The sequence below is a fragment of the Meleagris gallopavo genome, chromosome 6 (genome assembly GCF_000146605.3).
Source record: "Meleagris gallopavo isolate NT-WF06-2002-E0010 breed Aviagen turkey brand Nicholas breeding stock chromosome 6, Turkey_5.1, whole genome shotgun sequence".
Lineage (NCBI taxonomy): Eukaryota > Metazoa > Chordata > Aves > Galliformes > Phasianidae > Meleagris > Meleagris gallopavo.
Genome location: NC_015016.2, coordinates 12885364 through 12904887, shown reverse-complemented (window position 1 = coordinate 12904887; position 19524 = coordinate 12885364). Strand labels below are relative to the sequence as shown.

Below are 19524 nucleotides of genomic sequence, written 5' to 3'. Positions count from 1 at the left end.
TATAAAGGAGTTGCTTATGCATTGTTCCAATTATTAGCTTTGGATGGGGATGGTTTTAGAAATGCACCTTGCTGAGCTTTCCTCAGAGAAGAGAAATGGATGCTCTGGCTCCCAACAGTGCTTTGGTGCTTGTTTAAAAAGGGAACAGGTATCAGAGAAGCCAGGTAAGAAAGCCCTTATTTCTGCATCATCTAAATGCTCCTGCAGGGCTCTGAAAGAGAGCATGGGGAAACTCTGCAGAGGACAGCTGTGGAGACTTTGGTCCCAGGTTGATCTCAAGACAAACTTGACTGCTGGCTCTTCTGTTCCTATCGTTAGCTGCAACCCAGAGCTGTGTGTTCTCTACACACTTCATTTCCTCTGCAGATGGAGTCAGTCTCTTGCAGGTAAAAATGAAATGACACACTAGGAATTAGCACAAAGGCAACCTGCTGGCAGAATCCCACTGCATGGGACACAATAGCCATCTCCCTGGGTGGCAGTGTTCCTACCACTGCATTTCATTCCTTCCCCATCATCCCTCCACTTCCATTGCTTCAAGTGCATGGGGAACAACCCCTGTGGGATACTCCTGAGAGATACGGTATGCAATGCATCATTCTGGAGAGAAATCTCTGCTTAGTTGCAGCCTGCAGCTCATCCAAAATATCGTCCTCAGCTATTAGAAAGTTCTCGGTGCAAGCAGCACTGCTTGTTGTTTAGTGTACCTGAATAGTCATTTGTTGGTTGTGTACTAGGCCTCTGAAGGGGTGTTCATCATACACGAAGACCACTTTAAAAAACAAGCAAAAAATTCAGCATAACATTTTTAAGCAATAATAAAGGTTTCCTTGCAACCTTTAATTCTTACATGCACCTCACTTTTGCAGTATCTTAGCACTTGATAAGCACCTGCATAATATCCAGCCACTATTTGGCAATGATAAACATCTTAATTTTATACAATGGAAACTGGGGAACATATTTTAAACTCACCACCACCTAAAGCCGTTTCCTATTGGTTCTATAAATCTCAGAGATCAAAAGGTAGCAGCAAGGTATCAGAAAACTGAACACTGTTCTCTCAAGAAAAATGTGAGTATCCAAACCATTATGGCACCTCTTCTTTAAGTCAGCTACACTGGAAATCTGATCCTCAAATATCCTGATAGCTGCAGCCAATGTAAATATGAAGGGGAATCCCCTACACAGCTCTCCTCAAAGCAGATGGCCATCTAGAGATTTGCAGCCAGCATTGGGCAGCTTGGCTATTCCCAACTGGTTTGGGTTTTTTTTTGCAGAAATTACCATCAGAACTTAAGTGCTGCATGTTGCACACATCTGCTGTGCAAGAGTCAGGCAGTCCAGAAGGAGTGTTGTGTTCCAAGACTGAGATTTTGTCAGAAGCATTAATTGTCTGTTCCGAGTCCAAAATCTGTTAACAGCACCCTCCACCCAACACTTCAGCATGTGGAACAATGCACGTAGTGTAACTGGGTCGTGGAAGGAGACATACAGGGTCACAGCCCCACACTGCTTTCAAAGAGAAAAGAACACAGCGACCACTTCTCAAGGCACTGAGCTGGATTTATTCATTTGACCATATCAGTATCAAACTGGAAATAATCTGTTTAAGATTACATGTTAGAAAGGAGCAGCATTAAATAATGGATGTATGAAAAAGAGACTGTGCTTCAGAAAAGATTCAGTGTACAACATACATAGTATGCCATTTTAACAAAAATGCTTAAAAAGAGTCATCCTAAGCATCAAAGAGAGTTTTATAAAAGTTTACGTTCTCATCCCATGGGATGTACAGAACTATGCAGTTTGCATAGTTTTACTATCATCCAAAACATCGTGTTTCAAATGTATGAGGCACAGCAAGAACAATATAATTCCATTTCCATAGGAACATAAACACAGCTTGTCACTAATGACACGCTTTCCAAACCGTAGCGCTCACGCCAATCATACACAAGTTTAAAGCATTAAAAAGCAAGAGACTGGAGATTGCCCACTGCTACCAATATGAACTAACACTTGCCCTACCCTTGAAAACTAGCTGAGATATCCTTGCAGTAGCTGCAACACTGAAAGCTGATGGAGCCAGGGCCAACTTGCTGTGCCACTCCCAGAGCTAACAGATACAGCCAGATACTCCCTCCGCCCAAGGAGCAGGAGGACAGGGAAGATACAAAGCTAAAACATATCTGTAACCAAGTGATGCTTTGACTCCAGAGACACCTGACATAGAAACTAGTTCAGCTTGAGGAAGCTCCTGATTTACACTGTGAACAACCAGAGACTGGCCAGGTCTCAAGACTGAAAAAAGACTTTTGGGGGAAGGTTTTCACTAAAGACAGCTCAGATAGACCAGATCTTATGGCCCGCATGCTTTTTTGCTTTTTTTGCTTTTTTCTTTTTTTTTTAATGGCAATACTTGCAAGCATATCATATAAGCTTCTTTACAGAAGTGTAAGGCCCAGCACAGGAAGGTCCCCCAGAATAAGACATTCCCTGCAGTGTTCTTTTTGTTGTCTTCTTGTTGGTCAGCCAGTAGATGCACCAATACCTTTGCTTGAGATCAGCTTATCAGAGCCCCTAAGGGTTTAGCTTAATCATCTGTGCAATTATAAACTATTCACATTTTACAGCCTACAATGGCGATATTTTTATGTACAAATTTGAAAATCAAGTCTTAAAATCAAGTTTTAAGAGGTAGAGGTCCATTTCTGACCTGCTGATAGAAAATGTTACTGGGTCAGTCATATTCTAATGCTGGTGGTGCCCTAACAATATTGAAGTAACCAGCAAGAGCTCCAAGGTCTATGTAAAGTGATCTTTGCCTCTTCACCAGGTCCGACTCCTCCAAGCTCCCAGTACACAATGAGGAATCTAAAAAAAGAAAAGACACAAAGCACGACATTATTGCACAAATAGCTGCATCAATGCAATTTCATAGTTAAAGGCATTATTGCAATGATTAGCCTAACATTTACTTTTATTTGTTTGTGTTTTAGAAAGCTTCATTTTTAAAGCCTATATAAAATAAATCTCATATAAAATAAAATGAAAGATAACAAATCAACCCATAAATCCAGGACAAAGAAAAGTAAGCAGCTTGCTACTGCAAATAGCAAGTGTGCTCATTTGCTACAAAAAACCCTGTCTGCTGGCACAGCTAGACAGAGCTTCCTCATTCTCTGGGCCACAGTGTTAAAGGAGAGTTTGGTGCAAGAAAAAACTGCTAGTTTTCTGACAGTTGAGAATTCCCCTTCATTACAGGGGAATTTTCATTTAAGTAAACAACATCCTCTTTGTGACAGTATAGAACAAAACCTGGGACTGTCTGTCTCAGATTATTTTCTTTTAAGTCAAGGTCTGAAGAAACTTTGCAGCTGCAGAACTCCCCTGAATACTTGTGCAATGAGCATCTTGGAATCTCAGGCACCTAAATTAGAGTTCCAGTGTAATGGCCAAATATTCTTTCATCTTCAAAAGAATTGATTGAGATAGCCTGTGCTGGTCATAGGATTATGCACCCATGAGGCAAAATCCAGAAGGAGCAACACCACTATAGATGTAAAGGCAGTGATTACTTTAAATGTTTCATTTCAACAGTTACTCATTAGCACACCCAAAATTTTGCACAGGTATCTCTTCAAATAATTAGTGCAATTAAATGAACCACTTGTCTGGGCTCATTTTATAAATGCCCCTTATCAGGGTGATCCTAACATATTTTAGAAGAAAAGCATTTTGAAGCCTGCTAGCAAGTTGCTGACACCAAAATTCCCTTGAGCTTGATACTATCTGAGGCCACATATTTTTGGTTTGGGTTTGTTTGTTTGTTTGTTTGTTTAACTGGCTCATCTGTTACCCTTTGTAGAGCAATTATCAATGCACAAGGGAGCTGAATTCCATCCTACAATCATTGCCCTTTTTAAAACAAAGGGCTTGTGCTGTTGACAGTATCATTACAGTTAGATTTTGTGTGTGGCTGATCTTTAAGGAGGCAAGAAGTATTTATTTTCATGGCAGTTGTTGAAACTCTGCTTGCTGAAGACAAATCACTGACATAAATAAAACACCTGTAATACAGGGATGAATTCAGTCATCTTGGGACAGCAATCTATACTTAATGAAAAACTGCCCCAAATGACTGCCAGGGCCTTTTCATGAGCCAATTCTTCTGGAGCTGCAGAATTCAAGCTAAGTTCTCCTGCTGAAGTCAATGAGTGTTTTACATAACACCTAATGAGTGCTGGGTCTGACCTAATCTGATCGGGATTTCTACTGATCTCCTTCCAGAAGCTTTTTGAGTTTAGGTCATTTCAAAACACTTTGTCAAACTTCAGCTTGACACAATGTAAAATCTACAGAGTGCAAGGTAAGGCTAATATTATTTACCTGTAATGTTTTCTGGCAACTGCAGCTCCTTCCTTGCAAGTAGTCTTTTCCTTTCAAACAATGCTGAGTCCAAACTCTGGCACCGTGGCTGGTCTTCTGGGGGTGGGTGTAAGGCTTCATGTTTCAATAACTCTGCTGCAGACAGTCTATGGTTAGGATTCCGTTCTAGAGCTGCTTCTAACAACTCCCTCATGGAAGTGCTACAGTCTTCAGCAATGTCCTCTAAAGGGGGAGCTTGTTTGTGTATCTGTTGGAATTATAATAATAATTTTAAAAAAGACCATTGATACAGTTACTCCAAAAACAATGGAAAAAGTAGTCACAAATAATCACATTGGTGGGCTGGGAATTCCTCATTTACAACTTACCACCCCTCCAAGCTAGTATAATCAAGTAGAACATAATATGTAACAACAGAAAAATTCACCTTTTTATCAGATTTTACCATAAATTTTAAAACTCAAAGCAATTCCAAGAAAGTATAAAATCCAGTGCAACACAAATTCACCAGACTTCTGTACCACAGCATGTGAACTACAGAATCAAGCTCTGTTTTTATCTGCAGCTTCTAAGCAAAACAGACCAGCAGCAGGACACAGACGAACTTGTTCCAATCAAGTTTCACCCTGTTCTATCCCTGTTCTTGCAGGAAGCCCAAGGCCTGTCAACTTGTAACAAAACCACAGAGATTACTCCAGCTCAGTTTCAGCCTTCCACTAAATGATCAAAACTTACTTCTTCCCTCCCTCCCCCAAAGCGAAAAGGATGATATCATCTCTCTGACAAATATTTTGACAGTCCTTGTATGATTGAAGCTTTCCCAACAAGAGTACAGGAACCCCTTCAGTGGAAGCAGAGATATGGTTTCTCTAAGGGCACTCACAATATAGAGGTAGGATGGATATGCAGAACGAGGATATCTGTTCACCCAGGGCGGAACTCCAGTTTGCATGTGAATAATAGTAGCTCCCATGCTGTAGATGTCTGCTTTGGTTGTGTGGCCTCGGCACAGGATAACTTCGGGGCTCATGTAAATCTGTGAAGCATAGCGAAAAAAAGACAATCAGCAGTAGAAAACAATAAGCAATGACCAGCCATGATATGTTGTGATTTGAAACACACACATGACATATCCCTCTGATACCTGCAGCCTAGAGACCAAGCACCAGCTGGGGAACAGATTTTCTGCTCTGTTACACTGAACAATACACAACTGTTTGAGCAGAACTGGCTTTCTTAATCTTCTCTCCACTCATTATCCAATAACCAGCATGGTGGGGCACCACCCTAAGAAATGGGGCAGCGAGGCACAAGCCAGGTCTAAGGCAAGGCACAGATTAAAAGTCAGCTCCTGCTGTGTGACCAATCCCCAAAGCAGCTATTAAGGCAAGCATCTCTCTCCCACTTCTTTTTAAACCACAAATTCCAAAAACCTAAAACTAATTCCTAAACCAGAAATTCCTTGCCATCCAAGTTATGGTTTCCATCCAAAATTTTGAGCTTTGTCAGAGCAGTTGAAGCACTCTGAGGGCACCTCCCTGCCGGCTGAGCTGGGATGAGGAGAACTGGGGTGCGAGAGGCACTGCATGCCCACCACTGCCAAGCACCCGGCCATGCGCAGGGGGAAGGTTTCAGCACCGAGCTGTCCTGGTTGTCGCTCCTGGTTTCCACTTTTCCCTCACCCAATTGCCCTCTAAAGGAGCCAAACAGATCTTTAATTAGTTCATGTCACCCTGCCACAAAGAATCGCATTAAAAGCCATTAATTGAGACAAGGGCAGGAAGTTAAATCATCGCCGCATCGCTGGCCTGCTCGCCACCAGATGGAGAATGGCCGAGCAAATACCAGGGAATACTTCCCAGTAAATCACACATCACATCTGCAAGCAAAGCTGTGGACTGGAAGCACGCACACAGGAGCACATCTGGAGCTGCTACTGACTCCTGTCCATTGCCTTCCTCAAAGCTGCGGTAGCAAGAGGCATCTGCCACACTTAAGTCTCACAAAGACCAAAGAACAGAATCCCATTTTTAGGAAATAAGTAATTTCAACTGCATACAATGCAAACACTGCAACTACAGTGAAATCTGTACGGATGAAAAGCAGCTACTTTCTTGAGGAAAAAGGATGCTGAAAGTATAACCTGTCTGCACTTACAGTCAGAGTGTGAGAAAGGTCAAGACACACCCCGATTGCACAAGGACAAAAAGCAAACATGAGATCTGCACCCACACTGTGATTTCAGACTGATTTCGTCTGGCTTTGAGCTCAGCTGCCACCAAGGTGGGCAGCCCAACCCCTGATCCTGTCTCATTGCCACTGCTCTCTGCTGCTGGGCTGGCAACCACGCCATATCAGCCTCTTTTTTTTTTTTTTTTAAACACTGTGCTAGTTTTAGTTTAGCATTCTTGCGAATTAACCACACCCTCAATATTTAAATACCTCAGCAATATTTACAGCTGAAGCTTGTGCAATTTAACACAGTGACGTAAGCATGGCACAGTACGTAGCTAATGCCTAGACCCTCAGAGGAGAACACTAGCTCCAACTGTGGCCTCCTGAGTGGAAACCAGCCCCAGCCAGTGCAAAAGGAGCCAGGCAGTTCCTATGAAGGAATCTGCATGGCAGCAATACAGCCCTAACAAGAGGAGGTCATTACACAGCCACGTGCAGAAAGAGCCCTCCTGGACAACAGCTGCACCACTTCTTAAGGCTATGTAACGGACGTGTAAAGCAGAGGAGGATTTTGGAGCAAGAGATGAGATCTTACATGGAAGAAATGATGAGAAAACAGTGCTGTGAATGTGACGAAGGCATTTGTGAATGACTGGAGTCCACAAAGCTCAGCATGAGTGCTGTGGGTCTTGTGAGGACAAAAACTCATACGCTAGCATTCACAATATTTCTGTAAGTCTTCGACTGGAATTTGAGCATCACTTTTCCCAGTAATCTCTCCACAGCCTACTTGTCACCCAACGTGCTGCAGCAGAGTGCCAGGATGGCCAGTTCTGAAAACCAGCTGCCCCTCTATACCATTCTGTAGGATACAGCACACCCCAGACCCTGCATGTTTTAGAGCTGCATGGACTGTCTGCTTTCTGTGGGCATGACTGCAGGTGCTCAACAGTGCAAACTCATTTTTCTTTCTGGAAAGAAAGAAGTAAGTGTTTTTCACAGTTGTGCTTCCCGACATTAACTTGACCTGTCCTCCAACAGCCAGGGTTAGACCATCACCTGCTCCACAAACCTGCAAACTGCACATCTAAAACAATTCTATTCTTGGGAAATTATATACCAGGATTTCCATCTCATTTTTTCTATCATGTCCCTCCCCACCCCCTATTTTTTTTAATTCTTATTAATAGCATGCACACACCCACACAAATGATCAAAGCACATACATTAAATGCCAGAAAGCACATTACTTTTAATACAGTAAACATTTTAAACTCTTAACTCCTCTGACACAAACAAATGCCTGACTATTTTCCCAAATATTCTGAAAACAAAAATCAAACAAGCTTGGCATTCTGTGAAATATGACTTCATCCTACCCTTCCAAGGAAGCAAGATGCTCTCTGTCAGTTACATGAGTATCTCCTCTACACACATGCCTATGCTGTGAAAGAGCATCAAAATAGTAAGTGCTAACAGTTTAGCTGGAGTGTTTCCTGTAAACAGCCTTCTCTAGCAACAGAGAGCAAGCAAAGGCCCATTTGTAGCAGTTATCCAAGCTAATTGCTGCTGCTTGGCTGTTTGCTAAATAGCCAGTCTGGAAACACTCCGGTATGAGAGTACTCAAGTGGTGAGCAGGACCTCTCTGCGTGTTCAGAGTCCAAGTCATTGAGAATGTTTAAAAGCCCCTGCCTCCTTTGCTGCAACACCTAAGCATTTTACCGGATAATTATCAACCACGCAGTACATAATCTCCATAGGACATAAGGACTACAGACATGTGGGAAATGCTGAAGAACCCACAGGTTTGCTGTTTCTGTGGTTTCAAAGGTGGAGTGCTGAGCAGGTCACCCCAGTCAATGGCTGGTATCTCAGGAGAAATCTTTGACAGAGCTAAATTCCAGTCTGAAGCATCTCTGACCAGCAGCTGATGCCTGCAAACCACCCTCCCCAGCGCATTGTTCCTTTGTTTGGCTTCAGAGCATCCTAACTTCCTCCTTGACTTCAGGTTGAATAATCACTAATCACTAACAAGTGGGACAGCAGGGAAGCTAACACAGCCATCAAAGTGTAACACCTGACTCTCCACTCAGCAAGTTCAAAAAAAAAAAATCATTAAAAACTTACAAACAAATATTAACATCAAGTAATATATGTATTTACTCTCAAGCTCCAAAATTGAATGTGGGCATCACAGTAACAGGAGTGATACAACACACAGATTTTTGTCCCTCTTGTGTCTTACCTCTGTTCCCCTAAGGTCTTTGGGATAGTAAATGTCCTCAGTCATTTGAACACTTAAGCCAAAATCCACCAACACAGCCTTAGTTGACATAAACACAATGTTGCTTGCTAAAAGAAAAACAAAAAAGTGGCATTTAAGGTTCTAGCATGTTGGGCGTTTATTTCACAACGTGACTTTTTCATTTGGATGTTTGCCTGAAACAGGAGGCCAGCACAACCAGTCCCAACAGTCAGTCCTTCTGCTAGCCAAAACACGTCTGTTAGTGATCCAAGACCAATTTTTAATTATATCTCAGAAAATCAAGCAAGACTGGTTTGTTTAAAAGGAGAAATTAACGTTTGGTCATTTTTCTAACAAAACAAAACAAAAATAAAATAGAGTGAGAAACAGAGAAAATGGCTGAGGGCAAAGGATCAAGCTGGGGGACTGATGGAGACCTCTGCACAGCCAGTCTCCTGGCTTGCTCTGAAGAGCCTTCCTGTCTCCAGAGTTGCAAGCACGCTGTGCAACTATTGCTACAGACAACAAAACTGTGGTCACCAAGGGATTTCTTAACACTAGCAAAATAAATAAGAGCTGAGGCCCCTCCACAGCCATACCTGTCAGCAACAGCGGCTCAGCAGAATGAAAGAAGATAAATGTAAAAGTAAGAAAAGGCAAAGAGTTCCCTGCCTGAATTGCAGCACTATCTAGGAGCTTCATTCACTTTCCTTCATCAAACTCAGCCTCTGAGTACACTGTGCCTTAGGCATTCTTTGCAGTTGTATTTCTGATCAAATATTTATGAGCGTAATGCTTCTTTTTAAGTCTTGAGAAATTCTTATTCATTTCTTCTGCAGCCACAGACAAGTCTCCAAGTTATGCAAGAGAAATATATTTTCCCCCCAAAGCAAACAGTGGAGTCAGGTCATTTCCCATCTTGATAGTGCCCGCCGTGACCATACAGTGGGAAGAAACTGAATTTCACTGCACTATTCTGATTCCTCAAGTAATCTCCCAGAAAACTGCCTACTTAAGTGCTATGAATAAATGAGTAATTTTAAGTATAACTATGAAGATACAGATTTTACACAACACATAAAAAATCATGCAGAATGCAGCATTGCCATAAACGTGGCAAGCTTTGCTGCTTCCTTGGGATTGCACTCAACTCCAACTTCTTGTCAGGACACAGGAAGAGAGGGACAGCTCTGCTTCACTTCTCATCTGCCACAGCTGGAAAAGCCCAACACTGACCCTACACTCCATTAGGCCACAACAACCCCAGGCAACATTATAGGCTTGGGGCAGAGTTTCTGAAAGACTGCGTGGAAGAAATGGGTCTGGCAGTGTTAGTCAATGCTCAGCTAAACATGAGCCAGCAGTGTGCCCAGGTGGCCAAGAAGGCCAATGGCATCCTGTTTTGTATCAGAAATAGCTGGCAGCAGGAGCAGGGAAGTGATTGTCCCCCCCCTCAGCTCTCGTGATTTAATAGCTTTCCAATGAAGGGTTAAAACAACCCATTGACCTACTGCTAAAATCCAACAGAAAGTGGTTCCTCCTTCTTGGCTCAAGGCAGCCTTTCTCTCACTAAAATCCCAATCCCCCCATATGTCAGCATGACGGACTCAACAGAAGAGGATTCAATCAGGAGGAAATCAGATGTATGGGTACTTTTTCTATGTCAGGTATCTGAGGCAGGACACTGGGTAGTATTCCAAATAAACCTTTTACTAATATAACAGAATAACAGAACTGTTTGAGTTGGAAGGGACCTTTAAAGGTCATATGGTCCAACTCCCTTCTGAGGAACAGGGACACCTACAGCTTGATCAGGGTGCTCAGAGCCTTGTCCAGCGCCACCATCAGTGTCTCCAGGGATGGGGCATCCACCATCTCTCCTAGCAACCTGTTCCAGAAGGCACTGGTAATTCCTGATAATCATCCTGTCAACTAATTATTCTAACACTTAAGTTGAATATTTCTATTTTACACACACAGAAAAAAAATCTAAGCCAAAATAAACTTGCAGAGGAAATATGTCTTAATTAGAAACACTCTTAATAGAGTGGCAGGCAGATTTTATATGTTTGCAGTGGGGAGGAGATACTGGGAGGAAGAGTATTCAATATTAAATTATATGCAGCGCATTAAAGCTGTATGATAAAGCAATTAAATATGATTCCAATAATTTTAGTTTTAATATCAATATATTTTGATGATTTACACAAGTTAATGCCCAGGGGATTTTAAAAACAAACAAGTTGAAATTTGAAATAATTGTTAAAAGAAAAAAACAATAGAAATTATGTATTTAGTTCCAAAATGGAGTCAAACTGAGGAACAGCCACGTACAGGCACAGAGCTACTAAAAGCAGGCACAAGAAGAAGACAGGAAAGATTTAGGTTGGATGTCAGGGGGAAGTTCTTTACCAAGAGCATGGTGAGGTGCTGGAACAGGCTGCCCAGAGAGGCTGTGGATGCCCCATCCCTGGAGGTGTTCAAGGCCAGGTTGGATGGGGCCCTGGGCAGCCTGGTCTAGTATTAAATGGGGAGGTTGGGGGTCCTGCTTGCAGCAGAGAGGTTGGAGTTTGAAGATCCTTGAGGTCCCTTCCAACCCAAGCCATTCTATGAAAGGAAATATTTAGGGCAAATTTCCACAGAAAGAAGTAAACTTCTGGCTTAATGCACTCTGATAATTTTGCTCAAACTTCTTCTGATTTTTATTTCAAATCTGTATTGCTCAAGAAAGGCAAAGAACCGATGACTTTTGAATCATCCTCTCCATTAACATAGCAATGAATAGTGTATATAACTTAGCCGAAGAACCCGACCTTATTATTTGTTGGCATGATCCAGTTTCTCTGTCCCTGTGATGCAAGGCTTCGCACCCCACCTCTGTAGCAGGCTTTTAGGAGAGCCACACCCTGATCTGGAACGGAGAGCACCCCCAAGGGAACCGAGCACACTTACGTTTGATATCATGATGGATAATCCTTTTGGAGTGGAGAAAGTCGAGCCCTTTCAGGATATGCTTTGTCACCCAAATTATTTCAAATTCCCGCATAGGCCCACAGCTCTCCAGCTTCTCCATGACAGATCCTCCCTCCCCAGCTTCCATGAAGAGATGGATGGTCTCATCCCACAGAATAGCTCCATATAATTCAGCAATGTTTTCATGACGGAAACATGCCTGTATTTCTACATCTGATGGTTTGAACTGTTCCACTGGCACCTAGGAGGTGGAAACAGAACCATATAAAAGCAGCTCAAAATTCAGGTTATTTATACTAGCGTTAGTTTTCCTATAGATTAAAATGGAAGAAGGAAGCAAAGGGCTCTTAACTACTTGTTGTAATACAAAGCTTTACTTTGATCTTGTGCTTTACTCCTTTCTAATCCAGATACATCCTGTTCAAAAATAAGAGCATTTTTGGAATCTTGCCCTAATAAAAAGTGCAGTCTTCCAGAAAAAGCAATGTAGCAAGAGTTATTCCCGTCAAAAACGGGTGGTTGTTACGCAAAAGCTCTATGCAAACTTCCTGGTGAAGGAGATAAAAATCCCACTGCTTTTCCAGCTAGCTTTGTGCAGTCTCATCTGCTCTACGAGAACTGTACACCGTATTGACATGTGGATCAGTGCTTGCAGCACAACAATGCTCAGCACAGTCTGCAGACTGACAGTGCTCCACACCGTTACTGACCTTGTTTAACTCCTTATCAGCCTTCTTTTATGGCTTCTGAGAAAGGAAGTCTGCTTTAAAGTGAGCACTCAGCAACACTTTATTTATTTTAAAAGTACTGATGGCAGATTATTAAAGCAATGGGCAATGTTTGCTTACACAAACTGCTAGGAAGGCTATTATCACTCTTTTTATTCTCTGCCCCTCGGGCTTGTGGCTGTGAAGCAATTAACACACTAATAATTTTAGTGCAGTGAGAAATCCTTTTTGCACATTCAGAAACATTAGATAACTTTAACCCTGCAGTGGGTTATGCAGGACTGGCAAACTAAATCCTTTTCTAGGCCAGTAGGTTTGGCAGAAGGGCAGGACATACAACTCCCTGCCTATTCTGTTGTGCATAGAAAGCAGGTACTTATTCACAAGTGGTGGGGTATAGACAAGTATACCACCTGAGTTTTACTGACCCTCAGTTCAGAATAGTTCATTGAAAGGTGATGTTAAAAGAAAACACAGGCTTGCATTAACATAGAGGGGTGGTCAGCAATTTCCTAGAGACATCTCTCAACCTTATGCTGAGCTAGTGTTCAAAACACCATGAGATCTGCACATAAGCTGAGGTCACAAAGACATAAATGCCATTGGAGTAACAAAAACACATGTTTGAAAGCCTCAGTTGAAGGGTGGGATCCCAGAATCATCTGCAGCAGCAGGGTTTCGTTATCATCTCCAGCAGGGACATGATTCCATGTTGATACATTACTGCCACAATTACTGCAGGACAAGCATAAATTCTTCCATTTACCCCAGGCACAGCTGCAGGGGCTAGCAGGCCTGCCCACAGGATAGCTATACAGGCTTCCAGACACTTCCACAGTGCTTAAACTTTTTAAGTCTCAAGGCTGAAAACAAGTTAACAATTAAAAACATCCATTTCTCTTGCTTTATGTAGGCCAACAGAACACAGGCAATATTCAGCCCAGTAGTGGAATGTAATGCAGACACATTTAAAAATACACTACACGCTCCATGTCACACAGTATCTGCACATAGATAAAGCTCCTGAACTAACATACCAGTTTGCATGCCATCCGTTTCTTGGTTTCTCTATCTTGGGCCAAGTACACCTTCCCAAAAGCTCCTCGCGGAATAAAGTCAGAGCCAATATTCCTGTAAGTTAGCTTCCACGGAAACAGGAGCACATCCGAGTCAATCTGATAGCGGCCATTCTTGGGAGTGATCTGTGGAGTTAAGTTACAGTGAAATAATAAATCACTCTGAAGTTAAAACTACATCAAGTCTAATTAATCTTATACATGGGATGGAAAAAAAATATATGTTGCTTATGTATGTACACAATGCACGCAATCTGTTCAGCAGTCTTTATTTAGAAACACCAAATGGGAACAGCATGTGAGGTGTGGCATCCATTCACAGCCCAGGCATCCACGTTTCTCTCAAGTGACTAACTCACAAAGTGTAAGTTGCAATTAATTGTCTTGAAACAACAACAACAGCAGCTGGGTTAATGAAATTACCCACCTCTTTACCTGCACACGTTTGCCCTTCCTGCAATCTGCTAACTTGTTATGCCACATAGCTGTTACTCACAGGCTATCTTCTATGATGTGAGCAAGAGTTTCAGCATTTCCTAATATCAAATGGACTGCTAGAAGAATTTCAATTTTCCATCTCGAATCAGAATTTCTGCTGCTTACTAAGCAGTTGAAGAAGTGTGCTGCAATTTTACCAGCTACCTTCTTGCAGTTTTACACTGCAGCTGAAAAGTGACCAGGAGTCACACTATCTGCTTTAGGTGGTCATGCACAGAGAGCCTTGGGTCTCTGCACTGCCACCAGGGCAAGGAGGCTCCTCTAGGAAGTGGTCCTGAGCATCCAAGTCATTATCTCGCTCTGAATTGTCCTTTGGAAGAGCTCCTTCCCTCTGCACATGCCAGAGATCAAACTCCTGACTGTAGTGATGGAAGTCTTGCTTTAGGTTTGACATTGGTTCTGAAGTCTCTTCATATTCTCTTAGCTAAAACAGCACTAATGTTTCCAGCAAATATGGTTATTAAATCAGGGATATACAGCATCATCAGTAAACAGAATATTGTTAACCTGTTTACCGATAGGTAACCAAGATGCTTAAAGACATATAAAAGTAGATCAAAGATATTTATCGCTATCTGTCACATGGTCTCACTGTGCTCAGCTCTTCTGCAGACCTTTCTAAGATAACATCATCTTAGAAGATTACCGGTTTTAGATTCTGTCACGCACAGAATCTGTGCTTTTCCTTGGTGGTTTTGATTTAGGAAAGTAGCATCTTCGCTGCTAAAACTGGCACTTGTGACTAGTATTTAAATATGTGAAATAAGTTCATTCTTAGTTAACTTTTGGGAGGATAAGTTCTTAAGTGATGTGGACGGTGCCTTTTTAATACAAGCGCTTTGCTCAGGATGAGCAGAATGAGCCTCCCTGGTGCTTACTAGAACCAAGGCAAAAACTGTACCAGCTCCTGCACCTCCCCTACACGTTTCTATGTTTCACAGGCAGAAACCAGTTAATCTGCATGTGTTACAACTGTCCTGGTAAGCAACGGACACAGGGTTGATCAGCAGAACAAAAGAGATCAACTAACAGCACACTATTCGCATTTCAGCACGCTTCCCATCAGACCAGATCCTTGCCTGACATTATGAACTGAACATTCTCCTGTGGCTGTAGACTGCCTTCTTCCAGCTTAAAGAAACTCAGTGTGGGCACTCGGACGCCCTTCTCAGTGCAGTCTGTGGGATAACTAGACAGCCAGAAATGCTCCTGACCCTGGCTAAGGAGCGGCAGCTACATACAGTGCAGATGTGCCTGTTGAAATGCACCCATTGCTAAGGCCCTGCCTTCAATCCTCAGTTGCTCAATGAGTCACGTGCACCTAATAACACCTGGTTCATACCAATTGTATGCATCTATAGAAATAATATCCAAGCAAAACAACTGTGAGTACATAAAACAGTGCCTACCCTAAGTATAGGAAACATTTAGTATTAGTAATTGTCCTTTCAATGTTACAATTCAAGAAGTGACCATTTTGCAATATTCCCTCAAAATCAGGATAATGCATTACTCTTTGCTGTTTCACACCTAAGAAACTGGCAAGGCTCAAGCAATGAATCCTCATGTGCAAAACACACTGCATGCAAAAATTTTAGATGACAGATCTAGAGCATATTAAGAAAACAAAACAGCAGGTCAAAAATATATGAATAAACTTCCATTTCATGATTGGTTGTTTCCAAAGCAACTAATTTTTACTAGCAGTTCAATGACACTAATATCTACAGGTGTTTGTAGAACAAAGGTCATTTTAGGAAAAAAAATAATTAACATCTCTCAAGACACCACATCTATGCTTGCATTTAGTATTGTGTGATATTACATAATATTGTATTTCTGAAAGTTGCTGTTGATGTTAAACACCTTTTCTCCTTGTATTACCATATTTTACAACCTTTTGTGCAGATAATGAATTCAGAATAGATTCCAGACCTTTACCTGGGAATTGTGCATAATGATCTCTGCTACTGTATAAGCAAAGGCACTGGAGAACTCCCAGATGCTCCTTGTAAGCCCTCACAGCTGTGGCTTTTGCTTTCTTACTGCACGTATTAAGCTTGCCTCCAGCAATGGGAAATGCTTTCTAACCTCCAGGCTACCAACACGCAACACAGACTGCATCTTTCTGAGCAGATGTTTCTTCACAGCTGCCTGGGATTCCCTCCAGGCTCAAGCTTCCACAGTGAACAACAATCTGCCTGTTACTGCTGGGACTGGAGGTGATCTCCACTTAGATTCAGCAGTAACTTGTAACACCTATACCTACTAATTTTCAAGTGAAAAGAAAAAAGACATACCATATTCAAGAGGATTCCAGATTCTTGCTGTCTGCATCCTTTAAATTGTTTTGCAGTGTTAGACACCTGATTTGCAAAAGCAAGCAGGTCTTCCACAGTCCCGTATTTGACGGAAGACATCAAAGAAACCTCCCTCTCACAAAACAGTAAAGATTCTGCACGTTCTTCATTTTGATTTTCCTCTTCACACATTGTAATTAAGCTGTCCTCATAGACGGCAAGGTCTCCACCTGGATAAAGGTTTTCCATGATGTCTATCACTTCAGACATATTTAAATTAGTTAGCAACAAGTCAATTTCCTCTTTGCTATCACTACCCGTGCTCATATACTCCATTACTGTCCACTTTGCAAAACCACTCCTGAAAAAAAGAGAAATAAAACAAACCTGAGGACATTTTTTCATCTGAATCTATAGTAGCAAAGCAAGAAGGAAAAGAAGTGATCAGAGTGATAAGTAGTTCATGTTATATGGTTAGATTTTTAAATTACTTTGTATTAAGAAAAGTCATAATTAGTAGAAGGGTTATACAGGAGAAGAAGAAAAAGTCTTCACTAACAACATGTTTCGGAAGTTATTTGCGAACTCCTCCAATCATTCAATCTTGGACTTTACATAAAGTTTCTCAATGGAGGTAGTGACACACAAAGGAAGCACGAGCCAGTTATGTTTTGCTGGATATGCAAAAATGGAGCACCCTCAGTACCACTGTAAGGACTCATTATTTGGAAATGGATGACAAACAGGGATATAAATGTACCACATTAATTTATCTCCAAGATTTTGTGAGCAACTTAAGTGATGTGTCCAGAAAGAGAAGAAGATCACAGAGCAAAGCTAATAAGCATCCACCAGTAATAAATATGTTAGTATCACTGCATGAAGCACCATTCATCACCAGCTGAGATACACCACCCACCTTTTCTGCAAATGACTGACTAGAATTAGACTTGAACTGAAAGTTTTACCAACTTACGAAAAAAGTCAGAAATGGAGTTACTATGAAAGTAATGAACTTCTAAAGCAGTTTCAAGCACTTTCTTCAGCCCTTACTATTCCTAACAACAACTTTTAAGATACATCTCGACCATTTGGCTGAAATGGACTTTAGTTCTAAGAAACTGGATTCAGCATCCCAAAAATTCCTTTCTCATCCCAGATTCCCAGATTGAGCCAGAGTTATTCTACCCAAGTGAAAGGCATGTGCATGGTCAGCCATTAATATTCTTACACATGCAGTTTTCAACACATAAATGTCTAAGTGAACTTACCTTATATTTATCCCGGTTACATCACACAAAATCATCAAAAAGGTCTCAATGTAATGGGTAAAGACGTCATGTTTCTCAAACCCATATTTACCACCGATGATAGATTCAAAGTGTTCCTTTGCAGTCTATTAAAAAAGGCAAAACAAATAAAGCGATGGCACACCAGCTCAAGCAGAAGGACTGGTTTATGCTCATATGATCATTTGTTTCACAGGCTTCATGGAAAGTAAAAGTAGTAATCACAAGGCTGAGTGAGATAACAGGGGATTTTTTGCAGAAAAAGATGACAGCTAAAAAGAGTCAAGCTGCTCTATGATCACCCAGATTTCCAGGTACTACTGCAAAATAAGTTTTCCATGGTTAGGTCTGGAGTTTTATACTCTCTGCCTCATGCTTGAAGATAGCAAAGAAGAGACGAATCTTCTTTTCCTCCAGTAGCACGTACCCCATTCAGAGAGCTCTCATTTCTCTTTTTCATAAACCACCTATTCTCAGTAAAAGATGACAAGCAAACAAAAAAATACTTACAAAAGAAAAAAAGAAAAGAAATAAGCACAACCTATTTATCTCAGGCACCACCAGCAGACTCAGTCCCCCGAGGTCATGAAGCAATGCAGCTTGCCCAGATACAGTTTCTGGTTATGATCACTATCTTACGTCCCCGCAAGGACGTGGAAGCTTTGCGGCACGTATTTCTCATGGGCTGGAAGATGCTTACGTCAGTTCTAACGTCGAAGAAAAATGAGTAAATTGGTGCAGCTGGCAGAGAAATTCAGACCATGTGCTGCAAGCTCAGGAGGCAGGACAGGAAAACTCAGCATGGGCAGAACAAAAAACGGCATGAGAGAGCCTGCGGTACCACATCCCCCTTTCCAAAGCCCTGTGATGGGCTCAGCAGCCTGCAGTCTACGTGCTTGTACCCAGTATCAGGGTACAGAGGGGGAATCCCCAAGCATTTATCTAGCAGGGTGCTGAGAGGGGTCAGGGTTTTGTCAGCCTACACCTATACAAGAACTAAATGAAGCCCGAGCTGTTATCTAACTCCTAGCATCCCACCCTACCACAACACTGCCCTAAAAGCCTACAAGTGGTTACTCTCAATCATAGAGGAGATTTCTAGCCTTTGACCCACAGCTGGGCTTTTATTTATTGCTTTTATGATGCCAAATTATTGGGAGTAAAGAGAAAAGCATCAGCCAGTCTGCTAAGAGGAACTGTGGGGCTGCTTCTGAAGAGCAAGGCTGGGTTACACACCAACCCCGGGGGACTTTCTGCAGAAAAACACGAGCCTCCAGAGGCCCTGTCCCTTGTGGGCAGAGACAAGTGAGCGCCACAATTAAACTAATTCAGTCTTTGATAATACTTTCATACAATAGACCACAGTGCAGCTGAGAGCAAACGCAGCTCTCCATAAGCTCTGTGCCTCAACATGTTCCCACAGCGTGAAACCAACAGCACTCTCAATTCCAAACCAATGCTTGTGTCGGGCACTTAAATAAAGCTTTAAGTCTTTCTGTACAACCCAGGTACACCGAGAAATCACGTCACTAATAGCGTTCTACCTGTCTTCTCACCGGATTCAGGTTTTATCTCAGCTTGATCTCTCAGGTCAGCTGCTACAGCACGGGACTGCTTCTCCAATTGTGTCATTATTTCAACACCATCACACGAGCTGTCTGCCGGCCAAGAATTTATTTTTCCCGTTTATGACGAACGGCATTTCCTTAAAACCATCTTTCTGAGAAAAAGATCTCCTTAACGCGTCCTCATACCCGCCCTTCGCAAACAGCAGCAACCGCACAGCGGGGAGAGCAGCTCACCGACCCGCTCACCTACAGGGGACGGCTCCGCTGCCCCTCCCGCCCC

At 42.1% G+C, this 19524-nt stretch overlaps 1 protein-coding gene across 1 annotated transcript; it reads right to left on the bottom strand.

Moving 5' to 3' along the window:
- Positions 1 to 1545: 1545 nt before the first annotated feature.
- On the bottom strand, positions 1546 to 19514 carry MAP3K8 (mitogen-activated protein kinase kinase kinase 8). The gene is made up of 8 exons (XM_010712461.3): positions 17659 to 19514; positions 16388 to 16748; positions 13551 to 13715; positions 11765 to 12026; positions 8813 to 8919; positions 5276 to 5428; positions 4393 to 4639; positions 1546 to 2877 (listed from the first exon to the last, which is right to left on the bottom strand). Exons 1-8 carry the CDS (start codon positions 17691 to 17693, stop codon positions 2744 to 2746), a joined length of 1464 nt encoding a protein of 487 aa, XP_010710763.1. The 5' UTR covers positions 17694 to 19514; the 3' UTR covers positions 1546 to 2743.
- Between the last annotated feature and the right edge of the window lie 10 nt (positions 19515 to 19524).